This window comes from Pleurodeles waltl, chromosome 4_1 (assembly GCF_031143425.1).
Source record: "Pleurodeles waltl isolate 20211129_DDA chromosome 4_1, aPleWal1.hap1.20221129, whole genome shotgun sequence".
Classification (NCBI taxonomy): Eukaryota; Metazoa; Chordata; class Amphibia; order Caudata; family Salamandridae; genus Pleurodeles; species Pleurodeles waltl.
In genome coordinates, this window is record NC_090442.1 from 462,953,934 (window position 1) to 462,977,910 (window position 23,977).

The 23,977-nt window shown below is 43.3% G+C and overlaps 1 protein-coding gene across 1 annotated transcript in view; it reads right to left on the reverse strand.

The window, feature by feature from the left end:
- Window positions 1–23,451, reverse strand: part of LOC138287842 (phytanoyl-CoA dioxygenase, peroxisomal-like) — a 256,379-nt gene extending 232,928 nt beyond the window's left edge. Inside the window, exon 1 of the mRNA XM_069228748.1 lies at window positions 23,260–23,451. Coding sequence (XP_069084849.1) covers window positions 23,260–23,349 — 90 coding nt within the window. The 5' untranslated portion in view covers window positions 23,350–23,451. The remainder of the gene's footprint in view (window positions 1–23,259) is intronic.
- Window positions 23,452–23,977: the final 526 nt, after the last annotated feature.

A 23,977-nucleotide genomic window follows, 5' to 3' on the forward strand; every position in this document is an offset into this window, starting at 1 on the left:
TGTGCCCAAGCTTATGCGAGATTGGGTCGAAAGACATAAAGTAAATAGGGTTGGTCTTAAACTCGGATGGCGTGGCGGTGACAAAGGCTCTCTTTTACTCTGAATGTGTCAAGCAATTGGTATTGCAAGGAGAGATGGAGTTAATGAAGGAGGGTATAAGACTGATTCAATTAAGCCAACCAGAACTAGAGGAAAGAAATAGTAGCGCCCTTAAGTGTCAAGCAGGTCTGATCCCCAACCAAGTGCAGTAAAACTCAGCAGGGCGTAAAAATGAAAGAATGTGTGTGGATGGCAATAAGGGAAGATTAAGTGTAACTATAGCTACAGAGCATAAATCTAAGGCTGAGGAATTGCTTTGAACCCCATGTAAACCCCCCTGATAATTATAGCGGGGGGGAGTTGAGTGATGTGGATTAGGAATTAGGCTCTTCGCACAGCCATTGGATTTGTTCCTGGAATTTAGGAGGCTATAAAAAACATTTAAAACAAGATCTATTTAAAGGAATGCTGGAGAAGTGTGATATAATGTGTTTCCAGGAAACCTGGTTGTGCGAAGAACCAGTAGATGGTTCTATGAGGCTCTTTAGGGGCGCAACTAGACAAGGTCCAGGCCATCCCTCGGGAGGGCTAATTACTCTGATTTCATCAAGAATAGTGAACAGACTTAGAGGTAAAAACTAAGGCCCGTATTTATACTTTTTGACGCTAAACTGCGCTAACGCAGTTTAGCGTCAAAAAGTTTAGCGCCGGCTAACGCCATTCTGAAGCGCCATGCGGGCGCCGTATTTATTGAATGGCGTTAGCCGGCGCTGCCTGGTGTGCGTGGAAAAAAAACACGTACACCAGGCAGCGCCGGCGTTGGGGAAAATGGCGTTAGGGCGTCTTAAAATGGTGCAAGTCAGGTTGACGCAAAAAAATCGCCTCCACCCGATTTGCGCCATTTTTAACGACGCCCAGACGCCATTTACATGACTCCTGTCTTAGTAAAGACAGGAGTCATGCCCCCTTGCCCAATGGCCATACCCAGGGGGACTTATGTCCCCTGGGCATGGTCATTGGGCATTGAGGCATGTAGGGGGGCACAAATCAGGCCCCCCTATGCCAAAAAAAAAAGAAAAAAAAAAATTATACTTACCCGAACTTACCTGAATGTCCCTGGGATGGGTCCCTCCATCCTTGGGTGTCCTCCTGGGGTGGGCAAGGGTGGCAGGGGGGGTCCCTGGGGGCATGGGAGGGCAGCTGTGGGCTCATTTTGAGCCCACAGGTCCCTTAACGCCTCCCCTGACCCAGGCGTTAAAAAGAGGCGCAAATGCAGGGTTTTTTGCCCCGCCCACTCCCGGGCATGATTTTTGCCCGGGAGTATAAATACGACGCATTTGTGTCGCAGTCATTTTTTTGGACGGGAATGCCTACCTTGCATCTCATTAACGCAAGGAAGGCGTTCACGCAAAAAAATGACGCTCTTTCCTCATACTTTGGCGCTAGACGCGTCTAACGCCAAAGTATAAATATGGCGTTAGTTTTGCGCCGAATTTGCGTCGAAAAAAACGACGCAAATTTGGCGCAAACGGAGTATAAATATGCCCCTAAATGCTGTTGGTTAATGGCGGGACAAGTAGACTTTTACAATAATATTGGGGGGTCTATACAGCTTATGATAATTAATTAATGTATATATACACAACCAGGGATGACAAATGATTATGATATCCAACGGGGTTTGTTTGAGGAAGATTTGGAAGTGATATTTACACGTAAAGCAGAACATTTGATTTTAATGCTGGGAGATCTTAATCAGAAACTAGACCCCAATAGTAGTGATAAACTATATAAAGAGCTGCTAGCAGCTGCACAAATTCCCGCATAGTACCTTTCCAACTGTAGATTGTTCCACCTGGGACTTGTCCCTAGTAAGAAATCTGGGATCCCTAGGTTTGTTCCTGCATAAATGGGCGAATGATTATGGATTGCCCAGCAAAACAAACCTTTCGAATAGGTAATCAGGATTGCTAATTGATTACGCCTTCATAAATACTTGCCATTTTGGAGAAGTATTAGACTTTGGAATTCAACACCAAGAGGGCAGTGATCATTGGCCCCTATGGTTAATAATTGGGCCAGTAAACAACGCCCCAAAGAGAAAGAGAAAAAGTGCAGACACTGAAGGTAGAGTACCCACGTAAGATGACTACACAAATAACCGAAAATAGTTTAAAAGTGCTTAATGAACTGATAATAAATTATAGAGATATTAGAATGGAGGAAGACTCAAATGACGACTTTAGGGAAAATATTAGGGGAATTGAGTTAATAGTGGACTGTTTAAAAGTAAGTTAAAAATAATGCACGAGGAAAAGATGAAGGGAGAAGTACGTAGGCCCAATAAAAACACATGGTATAACCAGGAGTGTAGTAACTAGAAGCGGAAGGTGCGGAAACTAGAAAGGGAATTTAAGAAAAAAAGCACTACTGATGTAGAACAGAACCTCCACGTAGCTAAGCAAATTTATAAAACAATCTTAAGGCAGAGAAAACAGGAATATATAAATAGGAATTGGGAGGTAATGGCAGATGTGATAAGAACAGAAAACATTAGGAGATTCTGGCAGTTGCTAAGGGAGGTGAAAGCTTCAGGAACTTTAAGGTGTTTGGTGAAGATGACTAGAATAAACACCTGTGTAATGTATATAGAGGAATGGATGTGGAAGGAGAATGTGAAGTCAATAGGAAGATAGGTAGGGATGTAAGATCAGCTTTTACCCTGCAAAAGATAAAATAAATAATTGCAGCACTTAAATTAACCAAAGCTGCGGGTCCAGAAAATCTTTCAGCAATAATAATATTATCGACTGATGGGTCAAATTCTTTTATGCTACGTTTCATAAAATTTTTGATTACGGTTGTTTACCTGAGAATTGGAAGGGTGCCATTATTAGGCTGATTTACAAAAAGGATGACCCAACACAACCAAAAAACTATCGCCTAATAAGTTTATTGGATGTAGGCAAAAACTTTTTTACAAAGTTATTGCTGGGGAAAATCAAATCCTGGCCAGAGATAAATGACTTGATACCGGTAGAGCAAGGCAGCTTCAAAGAAGGTCACTCGACAATTCACCACTGTTTTAGTCTTTGGTCATTATCAAAAACGTCAATTGAAATGCAGGGAAGTTTATTTCACTGTTTTGTTAACTTTCGTGCCCGGTTTGATTTGGTAGATAGAAAAGTTTTATGGGATATGTTAAAACAGTTGGGGTTTGACTCAGACCTATTATTTCTCCTCCAGGATCTGCATTCACAAGATTGGGCCCAAGTAATTTTAGATATGAGTGGTTCACTCTCAAAGAAGATCCCTATAAGGAATGGTTTGCGCCAAGGATGTGTGCCGGCTCCATTATTATTCACTATATTTCTGTCAGACTTACCAGGTTTGTTAAAGGAGGTTAAAGGTCTATGCCCAAAAATGGATGGAGTTCACATTTCCTGCTTATTATATGCAGACGATCTAGTGATAGTCGACATGACGGAATTAGGGATACAAAGAAAATTAGATGCATTTTACTCTTACTGTCAAAGGAAAGAAATGGTAGTAAATATGGATAAAACGAAAATAACGGAAATAGGAAAAAAGAGGAGCCTATTAAACTACTCTCTAGGAGGAGAAAAAGTAGAAAAGGTTACAAAATATAAATATTTAGGTATGTGGTTTGACTCTGAATTAAGATGGAAAGAACATACAGAAGCTCTAAGGAACAGAGCCTTAACATCGGTATGGGGGCTAAGACAGCTTAGTAGCAAATATGCGGAACCGTCCCTCCGCCCTGTTGTGTCTCCTTTTAATGCTATGGTACGCCCTCAATTTCAGTATGGCAGAAGTCTTAACACTCTCTGGGAAATTAAGGTGGGAGGCTGAAGAAAGAAAATGTGTAAAACGATTGCTTTCACTGCCCCCTCAAGTATAATACAAGCTATAAGGGCGGAATGTCAAATGCCAGCATGTATCTACCAGGGAATGCAGGACGCGTTGAAATTTTGGTTGAGCCTGAGAGAAGAGGGAATCTCTAAGATTGCAAGACTGTGTAAAACAGAAATAAAGAGAAGTGAGTTACACTGGGCAACACAACTGCGAGGGCGGTTAGAAAAGATCTGCATCCTCTTAGGTTTATCCGGAAACCAGTGGTGCGGAGAACAGATCCCGAAGCAGGCGCTGCGTATAATGGTAAATAAAAAAGGAAAGAGAAGTAGATTTAGAGTAGCTGGAGAGGAGAATTTCCACCCAGTTCATGGTAGATGGGTGGAGGAATGCTGATAATTTCTCTTAAAGAGGCCCTACCCAATCCAAGACTAAGAGAGGCAGTGTTACAGTTTAGAGTCTGGTTAAACCCTGGTTATACGGACTCCAAAGTAAAAGCCTTACTTAAGGATGATCAAGGTCTATGCACATGCGGCCTACAGCAAAAATGTAGTACTCAACATATATTATTGGATTGTTTTTGGTTTTTAGAAGTGAGTAAGAAGTTTTTAAAACCACTTTTTAAGGAGTATAATATCATAAATCGAGCACTTAAGTTACTAGTAGATATGAGATATTTGAATGTAACGTGTGCGCTAGGCCAATTTTTTATTGAAATAGAAAGGGTTTTAGCTGGGTTTAAAGAGCAACCGCAAAATGTAGTATGCGAAGCTTGAACAAAAGATGGTATTTTCTTAGATGAATGAAGAGTTTACAACTGATTGCTTTTAAATGTATATTGATTAATTGTGATATAGGACACTTGTGTTGTTATAATGTAGGTTTAAAGCAAAAGCACCGTCACTGTATCTAGATTTGCGCCACATGCATATAATAATAACTCTGGCTCTATCAGAAATATAATCGGGTTAAGTGGGTATGTACAATGCATTTTGTAAAATTAGCAGGTGAATCCATATCCATATCTGAGGTTAGGGAAATTTATGGTGTATGTTAGGAGAGCACGCTATTTATGGAATGTTATGAATTAAGAACATTGTGTGAGAATAAATAATGTAATAGATTAACTTTATGAATTATTGTATAATTTAGTCATGTTTTATACTTTTAAGGTTTTAAGCCAAATAAAGAATTTTATACAAACAGACTGGGGGTGAATGTTTGCATTGTTCAGCATTCCGTCCATCATCTGTTCTTTTTTGCTTTTAGAAAGTTGGCATTTTTCTGCCTAAATCAAATGAGCCTTTCTGACAGTATGACATGACTATTAATGTCTCTCCTGTGGTGTGATGTGTATTCCTTCCAGATATAAGACAAAATGGCCTTGGATGTGGGGAAGGGTGTTTGCCTCCTGAGTAGGATGGCCTGGGGGTGTTCGAAGCAGCTCTTCCTGAGCTTTAAAGGGTATCTGGACGGCGGTGCCTACCCCATTCCTGACTTCTGAAGCGACCTGGTTTTGACAAAGGAAGTGACTCCCCACACACAGGCTGGCACTCGGTACAAATGTGGTACACTAGGAACCTCTCATCAAAACACTCATAGACCTGCGAAGATTCAGAAGGATGACTCAAAGGGACAGTTGGGTGACCTGCTTGCGCTACAAGAACGCAACAATCTTCCAGAGGCCTTCCCTGCAACTGCCCAGCTGACTAGCACCAACTGGACACACCTGGACCCTGACACTGGCCTCTTCTGGAGTAAATCCTGACCCCAAAAAGTGCTTAACCAGGCCCTAGACCCTTGCCTGGTGTCAGAGTCCTCCAAACTGTAACAATTGAACTCCTGGTGAAAATCCAGAGGTTGTGAGCTCTTTGTGTAAGCAACAATCACCTGCGTCTCCCGTCAATGCCAAGGTCCCAGCGACCTACTCTTCGAATCACCAACGTCCACACGGAAGCTCCCACCAAAGTGAAGCTCTAATGGACACCTTTTCTTTTTGTTAGCAACAACTGCATACGTCTCCCTCCAACATCAAGTTGCAATGGGGATTTGCTCTTCATGTTAACCAAGATTTCCTCACGGCCCACCAAAAGCTCCACCTGAGGCTCCTTGTATGGAACTGGACTTAGTGAGAAGGTAAACTCTCCACCGGGATGAACCTGGTCCCTGTATCTGACCAATGCTCCATTGCAGTCACCCTACAATTGTTGAGCCTGACCCGGTTCAGTGCACTTAGATAAACGCAATTGGTGCCCTGTGTCTCGTAGTACAATATTTACCTCAAATTTTACAAACTTAGAACTCTGGTTCAACTTATAGGAACCATGTTGTTTTGCTGTCATTTTATTTATTAAGATAATTACTATCACTAATCTACATTGATTTTGGATTATTTCTGTGATTATTCTTGTGCTGCGTTTTCACTTTATTACATAAATAGTTTACACATGGCCTCTAATTCAAGCCTGACTGCTTTTCTGCCAAACTACCAGAAGATTAAGCATGGGTTTATTTAGTAACTTTTGTAGTTCACTTTGAAAAGGATTGTGTTTATTACTTGAGTGGGGCTCTCACCCCTCTCAACTAATAATTCAATTTCTTACACCTGTCCTTTTGTATCCCCCACCCTATTTTCAAGGTGTCTGGATAAGCTAAGAAACTGATTCACAGTTGTTTGGAGGCCGCAGACCACGTCCTCTAGTCCACACCAAAATAAGCCACATTAGGCTGGAGACACAAGTCTGGTTCTTCCAGGACATAACAATATTCATCTACAGGGCCTACAAGGGAAACTTCTGGCTGTGCTGTCTATCTGCTGCAATATCTTGCCATTGGCTCCGCAGGCAGATTATGATGTCAAAGGACCCCTTCTGTCAGGCTCACAAGTAACTCCCTTTGTGTCACCCATCCCTTTGAAGCCACAAACCAGAAGGGCTTCCAAACAGTCCCCCCCCACCCCGGATGCAGGTCACACAAAACAAAAGAAGTAAGCCCACCACGTCCAGGGAGGGTACACTTCCTGGCAGATTATCCTGTGTCCAGCAGTCATGCACAAAGATGCTGCCACTGTTGTCTTCGTTTCTGCTGCCACTAATGATGGGGCAGAGAGCACAGCACCAGAAGAGGATTGCTGCAGCACAAGGCCAGTGCATGTCCCTGAATTTTCAGTCCATGTCGAGCTGGAGCCATGGAAGCAAACCTTGGTCACCTACTTTGGCCTTCTCATATTCCCACAAAACCCCAACACACTAGGCCCACAAGTCCAGAGTACCACGTGGACAGAGCATGCATTTAGAGTGTAGGGAAAGGTTTTTCAATTATTCTGAAGACATAATCCATATGCATTTTGTGAAAGGCTTAGATTATCTTGGTGGGTAGGATACTCTGTCACAAACGTGAAAGCTATCCCGTCCGCTGTACTATAACTCAGCTATAAACCAGCATGAAGGAGCTGCTTGCAAAGGGCAAGATGAAGGTTCAGAATCGTTTTCCCCTCAATATTCTGTTATTTTAAAGTTGCTAAATATAGGTCATTTAGGTAGTAATAAGGTCTGGTTTTAATGCCTTGCGTTTCTCCACACCAAACATTTTTAACATACAATGCCTACTAGCATGGATAATATGCGATTCCTGCAGCTTGTAACTCTCACTGCCTCATGTACCTTTTCCTGTATACTTATTTATACATGTGTCGGGTTAATTGTTTCTCTCTGAAATGTAAAGCTCTTTGACACCCTACAGTGGGATAAACGGTGCTATGAAATAAATTGGTAAGTGCTATTTAAAATGCTAGTAGCGTAATTACTCATACAGCCAAATACATCTGACAGTGCATGCATATCTCTTACATAGATGGCTAGAACAAAGCCTGCCTGCAAATCATGGTTTCTGTTAAGCTCTTGTGAAGTGATAAAAGTGGAGTGCTTATTTTTCTTTCTGTTGCATTGTCACCTAGCTGTTGGGCTCCACCTAGCTCCCAGCCAAGGTGAGACTCTAATAAACAGCGGACTGGTGGCTTTTTAAATGAAGCCTTTGGGTTAGGCACACCTTTCACCTCTTGCAAGTTGCTGCAGCGAATGGAAAGCAGACATGTGGGCAATATTGAAAAATGCCCTAGACGGGTGTCAAACAGTTTTCTGACTCTGCATTTAATACTATTGGCAGGGCTGGAATTTTGCATGGGCAAGCTGGAATCAGGGTGCCAATCTTCAGAGAGGTACACAGAGCTGTCTGCACTAAAGGTCATGCGAACAGCATCACCTCTCTCACTTGGCTCCAGTGATTCAGTTTAATGTGCTTCGAACATTTTTTTAACCAGAGGGGACATGGCTTGGACACAGAAGCGCATGGCACAGCTCTGTCTCTCCAACAGCTCTGTCTCTCTACCCAGCACAGAACAACATGTCCACCCTTCCACATGTTCCGGGGACTCTGTATTACTGGACGAGAATGGACTCTAATCTGAAAGCAAGCCTTGCCAGAATTACAAGCTTGAAATATGGCTTGTTGAAGACAAACACAAAGAAAGATTTCACCGAGACAATGCCCTTGAAAACTAAGACGGCAGACTACTGTGTTTAGTCGCAGGATGGAATAGACCGTATACCGAAACTGCATGGTGCTCTTTGCCACAGAGGCTCTTACTGGACACCAACCAGGGATTGAAAAATCTACTCTACCACTCGCTATGGAGAGTTTTATTTTATGAGGTCGAGCTATTTTTAGATCCTACTCGCCCCTTCTGGCAGTGGACAAAGAACAGATGTTCTGTTCAGTCAGAAAATGAATTAGCAATTAAGATGTCACATTTGCTCCCTGTTCAGAGACAGAGGTCCAAAGTCAGTTTGTCTTCTTGCAATGCAAATACTTTTCCTTGCAGAGTTCCAGGATTTTGTGAACTGTCTGACCTGTGCAAAATGAAAGGCTGTTGGTAGCGGGTATTTCCTAACACACAACATTTATATAACTAAGTCAACTTTACAAACATTTCAAAATATATATTTCATTAGCTGTGAAAGACCATTTTTTGTACTTCTGTATGATGAAAAAAATATTTTAATAGGATGAAGGATAGTCAGAACACTTTACTTGGTGATGTGCTAAGGATAACTTTTCTGAAACCCAATTTTCACAGATTATTGTTAATACACTATATAGATTTATCAGTAAAGCTGCAAGTTAGTGGGGAGGTTTTTAGACATTTTCATGGAAATTTACTGTCTGTAAATGACAGTGTGCTACCACATCATGCTTTAGTAATACATTTATGAAAAGTGAGTGTTTAATCATAAACTAAGAAACACTCCTGCCATGATGGCAAAGCTATTAGTAAACTTAGAGGCAAGTCATGCGTGGATCATGTGTACCCTTTATGTGGGCTAGACTTATTATATATAGAGCAAACGTTTAGTGTATTTAATCAAACAAAAAAAGGATACTTTACAGCAGAAATGCTGAACTCACGTATTTCAAGGTGCATTCATATGTGAAAATGAAGAAAAAGGTGACTGTAAAATAAAATATTTGACTAGGATCACACAATTTGAGATCCTTTTCCAGGTCAAGCACATTACAGTTAGGTCAAGTAGATTATTCAAGCTACTCGACCTGCAGGTCTAGTACCATTTTTATGTTTTTTTTAGGCCTGCCAACAATCAGTGCTCAGCCTTCAGAGTGAGGTACGACTGTCTTTTATATGTGCTGAAACAAATACTTACTGAGTACCTCGAGAAGCCCTCTGTACTCTTTGCCTGACCTCAACATGGCGACCGCAGGACAGCGCAGATCCCATCTCTAAGTCTGTGACCTAGACCTAATAGAAATACGGTGCTGCACAAAACACACTGTGTGGTGACCCTCACATGATACTCTGCACAAAGGAGCACAATACATCAAATACAATACACCACAACACATCAAACACTCAACAATGGATTTACCCCATAGCAGATTCAGCCTGTCCTCAACAAGGGGATCGTCTTCAATGACCATGTCACTCTACTAAAGGAGTTATTATTGCCTCTCCCAAAATATTCTAGAAACCTTCATATAAAACTTACATCATTGAAAGAAACAACACTTAAAAAAAAAAAAGAAGATGTTGTATAGTCTGGAGACCCATTTCATGGAAGGAGCATTATTTCCAAAGGGCATTCCAGATGACGTGTCTGCAACACACACTACCACCATACTGTGGCAGTTGATTCATGCCACACTTAACAACGCAACTATTGCAACGCTCTATTATCTATTCTTGAACACCTCAGTTTACCAAATTAGTGCCAACCTCCAACAGTGTATGCTATAAATCAGTGTTTATATGTACATACATTGTGATGTTTATCTTGGACATAACTGAGAACTTATTCTAGTGTCATTACTGTTTCATCTGACAATACTGCCAACAACCAGTTTAGATATGCACATTGCTAACCTGGGCACACCTACATTTTTACTGCTTAATCTACTGGTCATTATTGCTGATTTCCAACCTCCTAACCATACCCAACATCACACACCAAACTCAGCATTATGGCGTATAAAGACTCTAAACATAACCTCAAAAAGTCGGAAGCCAAACCACCCTCACCTGATTCACCGATCAAGAACAAATCAGATATAAATAGTATCATGGATATGATTTTAAAAGAGTAGGCAGAAGATATGACCTTGCACAGTCAACAAAACACAGACACAATGCAACTGGAAATGACAGCAATAAGAGCAGATATGATCACTATCAACAATAAATAGCAGAAACGAAGAACAGATTCAGCTCGGTAGAAGATACCGCTGCAAAAACATCCAAAGATCTAAAAGCCCTCCCCTCCAACTATCAACACGATCTATGAAAAAATAAATCGCTGATTTGGAAGATCGAAACAGAAGAGGCAATCTAAGAATATTTGTGATTTCATTAGGGCACTGAGGACTCCGATAGATCCTATACAGTTTTCTTAGAAAACTAGTTACCACATCACCAACCTAAATTCAACAAAGATCTAGAATTGGGGGAAGGCGCACTGTGTCTCATTATTCAAAACTCTTAACAGAAAGACCAATTGTTTGCAAACCTCTAAGATACCAACACAGAGAATCAGTACTGGCATATATGCGCAAAAACAACCACATCAAATGGAATGGCCTCAAATTCATACCTCACAAAAATACCCTGCAACAACAGTTGACACAAGGAAAGGTTTTTTAACATTCCGAGACTGTCTAAAGCGTTTGAGTCTACAAATCTCTTTTGCAGGTCTGGTCAAATTCAAAGTTCTGGAAAATGGCACGTACCACATTTCTGAGGCTCACAAAGACCTATCAATCATTCTGGACGAGATAGAACAGCACGAAATGGAAATCTCAACCTACCTTTTACAATCAGAAAACATGACTTAACCTGTTTATCATCCAGACTTTATCCTCAGCTGTTAATCCATTTCTGTTACAAGCTGTTGACATGTTCTAGATAAGTATAAAAATGTCCATAATGTTATATACTTAAATAATGTCCATGCATACATAATGGCATACGCTCTTCTTTATTGCAATAGCGTTAAAACTAGTTGTTACTCTCAAACAGTTTGGATATTGTTTAAGCAGTTAACTGACAGGTTTAATCCCTTAATTGAGCCCATGCTCCACCTAGACCTATAATATTGTTGGTTCACGGTTATTTGTTATACAGACAAATACTACACCAGAGTTCTTCTTGTTCAATATAAGTAATTTTAGAGGGTTACATACATGCTATTGTGTCATAGATGTGTACATGCTCCACACCATATTAGTCGTAATATTCGCTCCTGTTGTAGATGGACTGACACTCTTATCTTTCGCTTCCTCAAATGCTGATGTTCTTGGGGTGGAACAGGGGCTTGGGACGGGTTACATTTATTCAGATGCTCTTGTGCTTTTTGTGTTTGGATTCTACTTTCTTCTTTGTTACTCTAGGTTCAGCTATTTGTGATGAGTTTTTACTATGGGCACAACCACTTCCTCCTATCTAGATAGGCACATGCTAATATCCTGCAGTTACTCCCACTACGTAACACAAATGAAAGAAAACGTACTGCAATGCCCAGTCACTTCCAAATCATACTAATGTTCAAGAACTGATCTTATGATACTGTGAGAGGATGTTTCTGACCATTAGGTTTGCCCTGATTTTTTGCTTTTTGACCACCTATTTTTTTACCTTTTACTGTGAGGGAGCCTGCTAGGAGGGACTCACGTACAGTAAACTCATGGTAAAATGGACTGCATGTGTTTACCGCTGGTGCCGCTTTGCTAAGGAAAGGCTGCTGTGGCGCAGCAAGAGTAGGAGGCCCCGGGCGGATACACATGATCATGTGTGCACACACGTGCACCCACGTGAGGGCTGCGTGGGGAAGATTCCTCGCATGCGCAGCCCAAGAACTGCGCTTAGGTAAGCCTGGCGCAGAAGGGACTATGCAGAGTGGGTGGAGACCTGGAGTAGGCCTCATGAGGTGGGTGTACACATGTGAGGGATAGTCAGAGTGCTTACTGTCTTTTCACTGTAGGGACACTCCATTAAATGCCAATGTCAGTGTGCTTACTGTATTTGCATTGTAGGGACACTCCATTAAATGTCAATGGGAAAGGATAGCCTAGGGTGCAACTCTAGTCCTCTGGGGTTCACCGACACCAGAGTCACACTAAAGTACACTGTAACCTGTAGTAAAATAATAATGCAGTAGGTGAAAAGAGCATAGTTGTACAACTTATGGGTCATCCAGGGATGTCATATTTCCCTTACTCAGTTCATGGCCAATTACTGCTCTGCCAAGCTGCTTGAGCAGGGCCTTGCATCAGTCAGCCAGCTGTCATTCCGTGCCAGGAGCAGGCTGGAAAGGCCATGGGAGGAATGTCAGGGAGGAGAGGCTAAGACTTTCAGAGCACATGTGGCAACTAACTCCCGGATGAGGCCATTTTGAGCTATCCCAGAAGACTGTGCAGGAAGGAGGGGACAGGGGCAAGGAAGTGATCTGGCACATCTGGATAGGCCAGAGGTGCAGGCCTGCTGCACACTTCCGCCCCCACTTAAAAGGTCCTGGACAGGTTAGAGCTCTCTCTCTTGGCTGTGCTTCGCTGCTGGACACAGACTGCAGATGGGTGTCATGGGCAGCTGGAAGGAATAACCCCCTGACTGCCCCCTGAAGGGCTTCAGGCCCAGTGAGGCACATGCCACGGCAAGGTAAGCTGGCCGCCTTGTCACCATGAGGACTGGTTGGGGGAAAGACAAGAAAAGGAGGGCCCCCTAGAATTTGGGTCCCTTCTAGGTCAGAAGGCCTAATGACAGAGCTCCGGGTGGCAAGGGCTTGTCACCAGGAGGGAAACCACACCAGAATCACGCAAATCTACCCTTGGGGGCCCAAGATATCAAGGGGAGAAAGATTGTGACATTTGACCTTTTCAGAGGCAGCGACTAAGCGCATGGGGCTCTGCTGCTGCTCCATACTGTGCCCCCGGGGGCTGCCACAAAGCAGAGGAGCTGGGGAGTGCCATTGCAATCCCCCTCTGGAGGAAGAAGGGGCCCCAGACCCCATCCCGGGGCCCCGTGAAGCCTGGCCCGTTCAGGGAGATGGGGGGGGGGGGAAAAGGAGCACCATCGCACATCTTCCTCGCTGCAATGATGTAGGGACACGGACCCCATCCCGGCCCCACCTGCAGCCGGTGTAAAGTCGGGGAGCGCCGTCGTGCACCCCATGAACATTGTGGGAAGGTGCCCCAGACCTTATCCCGGGGCCCGCAAAGAAGGATGGCTGGGAGGGCGCATTTTCCCCCCTCCCCCCAGCAAGATGGCTGCCAGCTGTGGAAGGGGCCGGCGACCGAAGAGGAAGCCAGGGAGCGCCGTCGCGTTCCCTTTGAAGATTCCATCCCAGGGGCCCAGACCCTATTCCAGGTCCCCAGGAGAAGCAAAGTGGGGGCACCGTCGTGCCCCTGTGAAAATCTCCTGAGAGGCCCCAGACACCATCCTGGTGCCCCATGAAGCGGAGGCCATTTGGGAGCGCCATTGTGCTCCCCGTGAAGGTAAGGAGGGGCCCTGGACCACATCCTGGGGCCCCGAAGATGTGAAGGAGAAGGGAGGAGTGCTGTTGCACGCAGGAGCAGGCAGACACCACAGGAAAGGCCAGCTCTCGTGGCAGCACATGAGGTGCTGGCCGTGTGGGGAGCCGGTGGGGCGGCCAGGGGTGGGCTCCCTGCACCGCTCCCACAACGAGGGAGCGCTTACCTGGTGTGGGGGTGTCCGGGTGGGACCGGCACCACCAAGGCAGCACACCAGCTCTGCCGGAAACGCAGCTTTCCCCGGTGCAGCAGGAGAGACGCTCATTTCATATGTATCCTGCCCCAGAATGCCTTGTGGGCCACCAACATTGGTTTAGGCCCCTAGCCAACTGGTGGTGGCCCCAGGAAGATGGGGCCACCACCAAACAAGTGCCCCTGGACAGAGGGAGCAGCACAGCCTCCCACCATACCACTGACAAAGAAGGGAGATGGATAATAACTAATTTAAGTACAGGTGATTATACAAAACATATTGTCAATATCTACATCCGCAATAATGATGAGTTGTCCTTCTGGAACACCCTCTGAGAGAGCATAAACGAAATACCGGCTAATGACTTAACCACTGTAGGGGCGATTTTAATCTACTAATACACAAAATCCTCGACAGGCAATCTAGCTGTAAACGTCACCCACCTAATGCTTAGACAGCACCTAAGAAGCTTTGTACCAGGCACAACTTAAAAGACAGCTGGAGACTCCAGCACCCGGTCTCTAGATACTATTTCTTGTTTTCGGCTCTGCATACTTCTTTCACCAGAATTGGTGTCTGTCTGTCTGTCTCTGTGTATATATATATATATATATATATATATATATATATATATATATATATATATATATATATATACACACATACCAGACAAATATCCACCCTAAGCTACATTAACATGCTACTTTCTGGAACAAACCCAAACTCACACACACAAATGTGGAGATTTAACAATGACATTGGACATGATTTAGATCCTGCCAGAAGGAAATACTCAGTCACAAATGTGACAGATATCCTGTCCGCCATATTATGATCTCGTTATATCCTATGGTGATCATAATACAGGGGACGGGATATCCGTCACTTTTGTGACAGAGTATTCTATCCGCCAAGATCTAAATCAGGCCCATTGTATCTAAGCCTGACAGTATAGAGAAAATAAAAAAAAAAACATCTGAAACTACATAAAATGCTTCTCCCGAGATTTCATTAACACTATTCTGGGACACACTTAAACCACCCTACGATACACCCTAATAAGCATAAAAAAGAAAATGAATAAAACAAACAATGCTATACTAACAAAGTTTATGGAACAAAACACCTCGAAACACTACATATACAAAAATTTAGATAAACCCACCATTTCCCTTCTCACAAAATATGAATACAGTAAAATATTAAGCAAAAAACAGGTGTATGGAGTAATAGATTGAAAGGTCTGAAATTGTGTGAAGCTAATAAAGCTGGTAAACTATTAGCCTCATATCTCAAACACAGACACAATTAGAAATAGATCAGTGCCCTTAAGGACGATAAGAAAGCCATCCATACAAACCCACAAAAAAATACTGGACATTTTCAAACACTTTATGAGGATCTATATTCTGCTGAACGGCATATCTCTCTGGAAGAGTGCTCAAATAACCTACATAAGTTAAACCTGACATATATCGGAGGAAGACAAAGACCTTACACGAACCAGTAACCATAGAAGAAACCACAGAAACAATTAAATCCCTGAAGGAAGATAAGGAACAATGTCCTGACAGCTTCACAGCCAAGTTCTATAAAACCTTTTGTAATTCCATACAACGGACACTACTAGTCCTATTTAGTCACCTAGCAACAGCAGGTAACAAATGTGGTACCACAAATGAGGCTATCATTATGATACTTCCAGAGAAAGAGAAAGATCCCTTATTAGCGAAAAACTACAGGCCGAAATCACTTATAGACCTTGATTGTAAATTAGATACAAAAATTCAAATGACTCAAACCCTTTCTACAATGCTTAATAGGTAGCTCACAAGTCAGCTTCTTGAAAACTGTATGTCCAATGATACACTCGTCTTCTCTGCCATGTCCTGGAAAAATGCGAAATCCTCATTCTCAGCTGCAATAACGTTTGCTGCTGAAAAAGTGTTTGACAAAGTTTCTTGGACATCCCTTAAAGAGACAGTACATGCTTTCAACTTAGGAGGTTGTTTCATAAAGTTGCTCATGGCCCTATTTAGCATCCCTAGTGCTAGTCATAGTGAGCTGATTCCTATCACAACCCTTTTTTTTTTAACCAGAAAAGGGCATGAGGCAAGGATGCCCACTATTATTTTCTCTCTTTCTACTAGCTCTAGAACCACTTCTAATAGCTATACAAAACAACGTAAACATATCAGGGGTTAACTTAAATGGCACCATAGTCAAACTATCAGCATATGCAGACACCTTAGTAGTCACCGAAAATGCCAACTCCTCCATCAATGCCCTTATGGATACAGCTCAATCATTAAGCGGTGACCAGTTTTAAACTTAATAGGGACAAGTCAGACTTTAAGTCATTAAATCCCCTAGGGTCAAAACATATTCTTGGTGACACTGGACGAGCATGGCAACCTTGTTACTTCAAATACCTGGGCATCGAATTTGAATCAAACCTAATAGATACCATTAAACATAATGAAAATATTACTGTTAAAAAAAAAAAAACACACATCAGATTTACTTGAAAGTTGGACACCTAAATTCATCACCTGGTGGAGTTGCACCAAAACAATTACGATGATGATAACTCCCATAATAAATTAACTAATCAACATGATTCCACTACATCTCTCTGACAACTTCCATCGTAAACTCAACAAACTAATCACAAACTTAATTTGGTAAAATAAGAGACCTAAAATAGCAATGAAGAAACTCAGTCTTTCCACTGAATTAGCAGATGTCGACCTAGCCAACTTTATAAGGTACTAGACGGCTTTCATGACGAAAAAGGGTTCCCACTGGTTCACTACACCAGATCTTTATAGACCCACAAGGCTAATGGTTGAAAAACCCATGCTAGAAAGTCTAGACCCCATACATTTTTCTCAATTAAAACCAACCACTGGAGCACATTCAAATATATTTTAAGAATACAAAATAATGCACTACTATGTACTGACAAAGCACTAGTCTCACTGATCAGATCCTCCAATTTAGTCTCACTTTGGAACAACCCAAAATTGAAAATAAAAGGCAAACCACTTTACTGGTATACCTGGACATCCAAAGACATTTACTTTTCCAGACTACTAGGTACACCGTCCTCTTCCATTACATTCTACAACTTTCAAAAGTATTACCACATAGAAAATATAGAATTCTATAACTTCCTTAAACTTAAAGCATGCATCACCAACACCAAATCTTACACCAAGGAGCCATCCCTTCCAAACGTTATAGATAGATTTAATAAAGCTGGCCATCAAGTTTCCAAATTCTATAAACTACTACAACCCAGTGTCTTGAACATAAACCACAAAACAAAGAAGAAATATGATGCACACTGCTCACACCCCATAGAAAGCTGGAATGGGTAAAAATATGGATATCAGTTACTTGACCCAAGGTCACACCAATGTTATCACAGACTACATTTGGGCTAATTCATAGGGCCTATTGGATCCCATCACATTTACACAAGATGAAAATATTAGATAATCCTACTTGCAGGAATTGCAAAGAATAAACTGGAGACTTACCACATCTACTTTTTACATGTAAATCTGTAAAACCATTTTGGAAAAAAAAATCCTCTCTTTTATTAATAAAACCTCTAGTATGCACTGAAAGTAGGAATTCACACATCTCATAAATGGATGTCTAGACACTGGCATCAAAAATAGCAACAAAAGTCCCTTACTTGACCTCTTGTTAACAACCACGGACATGTCAGTTACCACCAACAGTACATAGTTCACAGCCTGAATGAACTGGGTAACACATATCTGAAGCGCTGACAACAAGGCCCTGCAACTCTCCTCAAGGAAATCACAACATAGACCCATCTGGAATTCATTGGACACATACTTTAACACCACCAAACCTACCTGAATGCCAGATAACTTTCATCATCCCTTGCATCACGGTTATGCCCATATCAATACCTCACACACACACACACACACACAAGAGTTAATGACAGCACTGAACACAAACTTACCCAAGGAGTAAGAGAAGTAAGATACCCGACTCATTCCTCAACTTCCTTCATACTTGGTTATTTTTCCCCAGAGTATATATTAATTGGCTATATTTATACTATTGCAATGTCATAAGTTTTTATTCAACATAACCACGGGCAGCTCCTTCGCAATGGCGAAGAAGCATAGCCCCACTGGCTGAGCCAGCAGCTGGAAAATAAAACGATATTTTAATATAATTTTATTTGTTCAGGGGCAGAGCTGGTCCAAAGGAGGGGGAAGGAGGAGGAGTGGAGTCAGTGCACTAAGTGCACATTTCAGTTTGGCCGACCAAAGCTGGCTAAACTGACATGCTCCCTTAGGTTTCTCCAACTCAGCTGTGCAACACAGCTGGGTTGGAGAAACTGCAAAGACCCAAGTACACTATCTGAGTGGCAGACCAAGCCACTCCGACCAATCCCGACACTGCTCTCATGCTAGGTATACCATGAGAGCAGTGCCAGGATTGCGTGGGGGAGCCTGTGCTGGTGTCCCAGGGACTGCTGGGATACAAACACCATTGAGGGAAGAAGATTGAGGAATCTGGCTCGGGCAGCAGAAGCAGGTACGTTTTTTAAATTATTATTAGATTGATTCCACCCCCCCATTCTCCCATCCCTCCCCTCGAGATTTGCAGTGGCCGCCGCTGAACATTACTATTTTATGACTAAGTAATGCACAGTTGTACCTAGCCACTCCTTCCTTCCATTACAGCACTCTTTCTTATTGTTTTATATCCTACTGTTTTACTCTTCGTATTTCTATGCATTTGTTTAGTCTTTGCTCACTGTAAACTAAATAAAGATTTGAAATTAAAAAGAACTTTAATATGCCAGAGGTGCTGTTTTTAACACTCCATAAGTCCCCTCCGTTCATCCCTCTCAACCCCAGAGGCCACACACAACCCTGCACCCAAAACAAACGAGGCACCGGCATGATGAAACTATGCCATGAGTCAATCAGGTAAGTTGGGGGAATGGGTGGAAATGTGTGTGTTCGGATGTCAGTCACTGCTCAGATGTAATCAGCTAGGGATGACAAGAGAACACAAAAGGGGTTCCCCCGCCTCATTTTATTCAAAAGCAGCAGTGAGGGTGCCAAATTTATTTCCGCACATGCGAACAAGAGTCAGCTCTGCAGGCTCTGAAGCTTCCCTTTGCCTATTTCTGCGCTTGGTGCACAGTTCCACCCAGGGCTAGCCTTTAATGAGTACCAGCTGGGCCCACGTCCAGAGCCAATACCTTCAGAAGGAAGCAGAAGATGCCTGCGGCAGTCTTCTTACGACGTGGCTCCAAGAAAAAAAAGTGCACGGAAACACAGTTTCTAGGGGCTATTGCCTTTTACATGATTTTTAGGGTTGAGCCCTAGACTGGATTACATCCTTTATTAAAGGCAGATCGTATCAGGTCTTGGACAGCTCTTATTTTTTATCTCCCGTCAAGAATAGCTGTGGAGTGCCACAGGGCTCTTCTCTGAGCCCCACCCTATTTAACATTTATATGTTACCTCTGGCAGAAGTTGTCGAGCCATTTGGGATGTCCCTAGTCTCATATGCGAATGACACACAGATGGTAGTTTCACTATCCACAAACTCCAGTGGTAACGGCCCACTACTTGCTCCATGTCTTCAAGCCGTGGCGGCATGGATGTCTCATAGTAGGATGAAACTCGACGATAATAAGACTGAAGTGATGATACCTGGACATCACTCACAGCCTAGATCTAAACCCTCTATCCTGGGCGGCTTGGGAAGCCTTCCGCCTACTAAAATACTCATTAAGAGCCTGGGCGTCTGGCTGGATCCCCAACTCACTATGGCTCAACAGGTCAATAAAGTCTCCGCAACTCTTTTGGTTTGCTTAGGCTTCGGAGGAAGGTTTTTAGAATCCTCCCTTTTGTAGCCAAAAGACTCATCATACAGGCCATGATTAGTTTGCATCTTGACTATGGCAATGCTCTGTATATTGGATCTCCCAAATTTGTGATTAAAAAGCTTCAGGGGGTTCAGAATGCCTCGGCCCATCTGCTTCTAAATATACCAAGGCATGAATCTGTAAAAGCAGCAATGTCCTCTCTTCATTGGCTTCCTGTGGCACACCGGATAGAATTTAAGCCCCTGTGTTACAGTTACAGAGCCCTGTACAATAGGAGTCCGTCCTTGCTTAGGACATTGGCTTCCTTTTACACACCTTCTAGACAGCTTAGGTATTCTACAGCCTCCCTAGCCGTGATTCCCAGAGTAAAGAAGTCTAGATGGGGTGGAAGTTCTCTGGCCTACCCGGGGGCCAAGGTATGGAACTCGTTACCACCTAGACTTCACCTGATCAGCCATGAACTATTCTTCCGGAAGGCTCTTAAAACTTGGCTGTTCAAAGCTTAACTTTCGGTTGATTCCAAATGTCTCTCTGTTAGCGATGGGAGGCCTTCGGGTAGCCATGCGCTCTACAAATTTGCATAACATAACATGCGCTAGTGCATGCGTATCGCTTGCGAGGCACTGAAAGAGCTTGGAGCCTGCCTGTCGCTCACCATTTGTTGGCTTTTGCAGCACTCTTCTTTACAGCCTGGTAATTTGTCCACTTCAGGCTGGCATCATTTCTGGTCCTGTCCGTGGAGCAGGGATCAAGCGCTGTTTGATTTAATTTAATTAGTGCCTGTCCACTGCTCCCCACATGATTGAGGTACGCTTTTCTCCACCCTCCCACTGCCTGCTTCTCCCTTGTTAGCGTTTTTTTAATTGCTTGTCACTCATAACTGTGCACTACGGGCTTTTGTATATGTGTTGTGCGTGCCATACATGTATGTGTTGTGCATGCGTTTCTGTGTGCCTGGATGTGCACTTGTTCGTTAAATATATATATGTTCTTTTCTTTGCCCGTCTGTCTCTTTGTTCACCTATCGCTCTGTGTTTGCACGTCCACCCTTCAGGCTGCCTTTCTTTGTGGTTACATTATGCTCGGCTGGCAGAATTAATGTTGTCCCTGTCATAAAGTGCCTGATGTTTTCGACAGGCCCTAATTTGGTCCACGTGTTACGGATGTGTCAACACTACATTAGATACATTAAAAAAAAACACCCTCAAGATATTAGCTTTCTTAAAATGCTCACGATTCTGTAAAATCTATTCAGTGCCATGTCTCGTATGCCAGGGCGCGAGCACTCATTGTGCTTCTTGAAATTTGTGGATTTTTTTATGCACTGTCCGTTTCACATAAATGCAAACCATGCCATAGTTTCTTACGATCGTCTTGCTCAGCGTGTGTTAAAATATCCTAGCAAACTTGTGACCAGAGTTTTAACATTCCACACAACATTTTTTAGGGTCGAGCCTGCGTTGCAAGCGCTCATGCATGCGTATCGCAGCAAGACGCTTCAGTGTTTAGAAAAGGGCTCAAGCCCTGTCAACATCACGTCAGTGTTTTTCATTGGTTTGTGGGCTTGCCTAATAAAATCTGCTTGCTTTCATTAGTCGAAGGCATGCATACGTCATGCCTTTTCCGGTGGCTAGCCCTCCTCAAGCGCATCGACCAAGTACAGAAAACATGCGAGGCTTGCTGTTTTCTGACCGGCTCGTGGACTATTTTTTCTCTAATTTACTATCGCGATTTCGCTTGGCACAAGTCGAGCGCTTTACATAGTTAATTGCACTTTTTCGGGTTACGTACATAAATGCACTTTTGCCGACAGGTGAAAAGTCGGGTTAGGAGTTTACAAAGCTATGAGCTCTAACATGAGCAAACGCGAGACCTGTTGCATTGCAAATGCTTGTTTAGTTTCGCAGTTGGTTGTATAACTACCGATTGATGTCATATCCATGAATTATGGCCTGTGATTTACATGTATAACAGAACCCTGACAATTATGGTTTAGAAAATGCTGCCGTAAATACAGCTGTGCAGCTGCAAACTGATAAAACTTCAAAAAGTTTGAAACAATCAATTAATGAGTTTTTAAAAAAGTCACAAAGAGGCTAAATCAATTTCAGCATTGCACTGGTCATGATGTGTGTTGTACGTAAATGTGTGTGATATGATTATTGAGGGCGAGTTAAGGTGTTTGTTGTATCGATCTCTGAAGTGGAAAAAAGGTTGCAGTCTGTTATTTGAGGACAGAGGTCCTTGCCACACAGATAGCAAGAGGCTTAGGACACACTCCATGCGCGATATGTGTTGTCACGTGACACGCTGTGGACCGAGAAATACAGGAGAGGGTGGGAGGTCCCTGTCACACATAAATTCCCCAGATCCCACCTCTGACCAAAGGCCCCCAAACTATGTTAGTGTCTCCAGAAGAATGCCCATCACACGTACTCTCCCTCCCAAATTGCGTTCGCTCTGCTGATTGCAGGCATCAGGGCGCCAAGAGAGTACACAGCATGATGTCCTTTCATACACATCAGTGGAAAAGATTGAAAAAAAACACACAATTCCACAACACACCACATACATCCACTACACTACAAAACAAAACACATGGGTAAAAAACATCATCATTTACAATGCCAATAGCTCTAACTTTCACAAATGTAAGACCCAATGCATTGAAAATGTTTGTTCTCTTTACTCTCCTCCTTTCTCTTGCCCCCTCACCTTCCCCCTAAACCTCATTTTTTTCAACACAAGAGGAGGACAGAGGACGAGAGGGGGCACCAAAGTTGTTTCCGCATAAGGCGCTCTGTGAGTAGAGGCCTGCTCTGGTTTTGCGGTATCTGTATGCCTAAAGCGGGGGGGGCGGAGGGAGCTCTATGAGGCCAACTTAGCACAGCACCTGGCCTTAGTGAGTCCGGGGGTAGGCCCCCTCCATGTTCTCTGCAGGGGGGTCCTTTCAGTTTCGTTACGCCACTGTTTGTGCCGCATACTACAAGAAGCCAATCGTCTTCCTGCTTTCAAGCGTCGGTTAACTGCTTGAAACAGAAGCGCCAAGAAGCTCCACCACACAGCCCCTGGCATGCGTTTCTCTGCTCAAGGTTGTAGGCACCACCTTTCCCCGCCACCCTATGTAAACTCTGCCAACACACGCCTGTATGCAGCTAAAGGATACGATGTCAGTCGGAAGCGGGGACAGATGCCCTAGGAGTACCCGCAGGCGGGCGGCCCCTGGACTGAGGCTCTCTCGTACCGGTCTCAGCATGGCCACAGCACACTCAGCCAGATAGTGAATCCTCGACAGTGACAGCACAAATCTGTCAGATTAACGAGCATAATATAGCGCTCACTCCGCCCCGTTTACAGTGCGCATGCGCCTCAGGGAATTACGTCAAAGAGAGGAAGTGCGCGGACAAAGTTCAAGGGTCTTATTCTAGCAGTCAGCGCCTGGTACCGGAGGGTTGCGGTGAAGCAAATGATGATATAGCGTCCCGGGAGGTCAATGTCCACCCTCCATAAATCGAGAACAGTGTCTATAAACATCCCTGATCACGTCCACAGTCGCGAGACTGAGCGGTTCAGTTCAGAAAACATATGTCTTAAAACTAATTAGTTTTCAGTTTTTCCAAACATTCCACTGTTTTCGTAAAACATGCTACTCCCTGGCAAAAAGAGACCGAAGTAGCACGTTTCTTCTCCAGACAGCGTTACTGGATACACAGTATGATCCTAAATTCAGTTCAGGCTGTAATGTAACTTTATCTGACACTTGTCTGTTGCTGCTAAGGTTCTTAGGTGCACAGGTGTCGAGGGGCGCATGACCTCGAGGTGCAGGCCGCGCTGAATCACAGTAAATTCACTCTCCTCAGCACTTTAACTTGAGCAACGAGCGG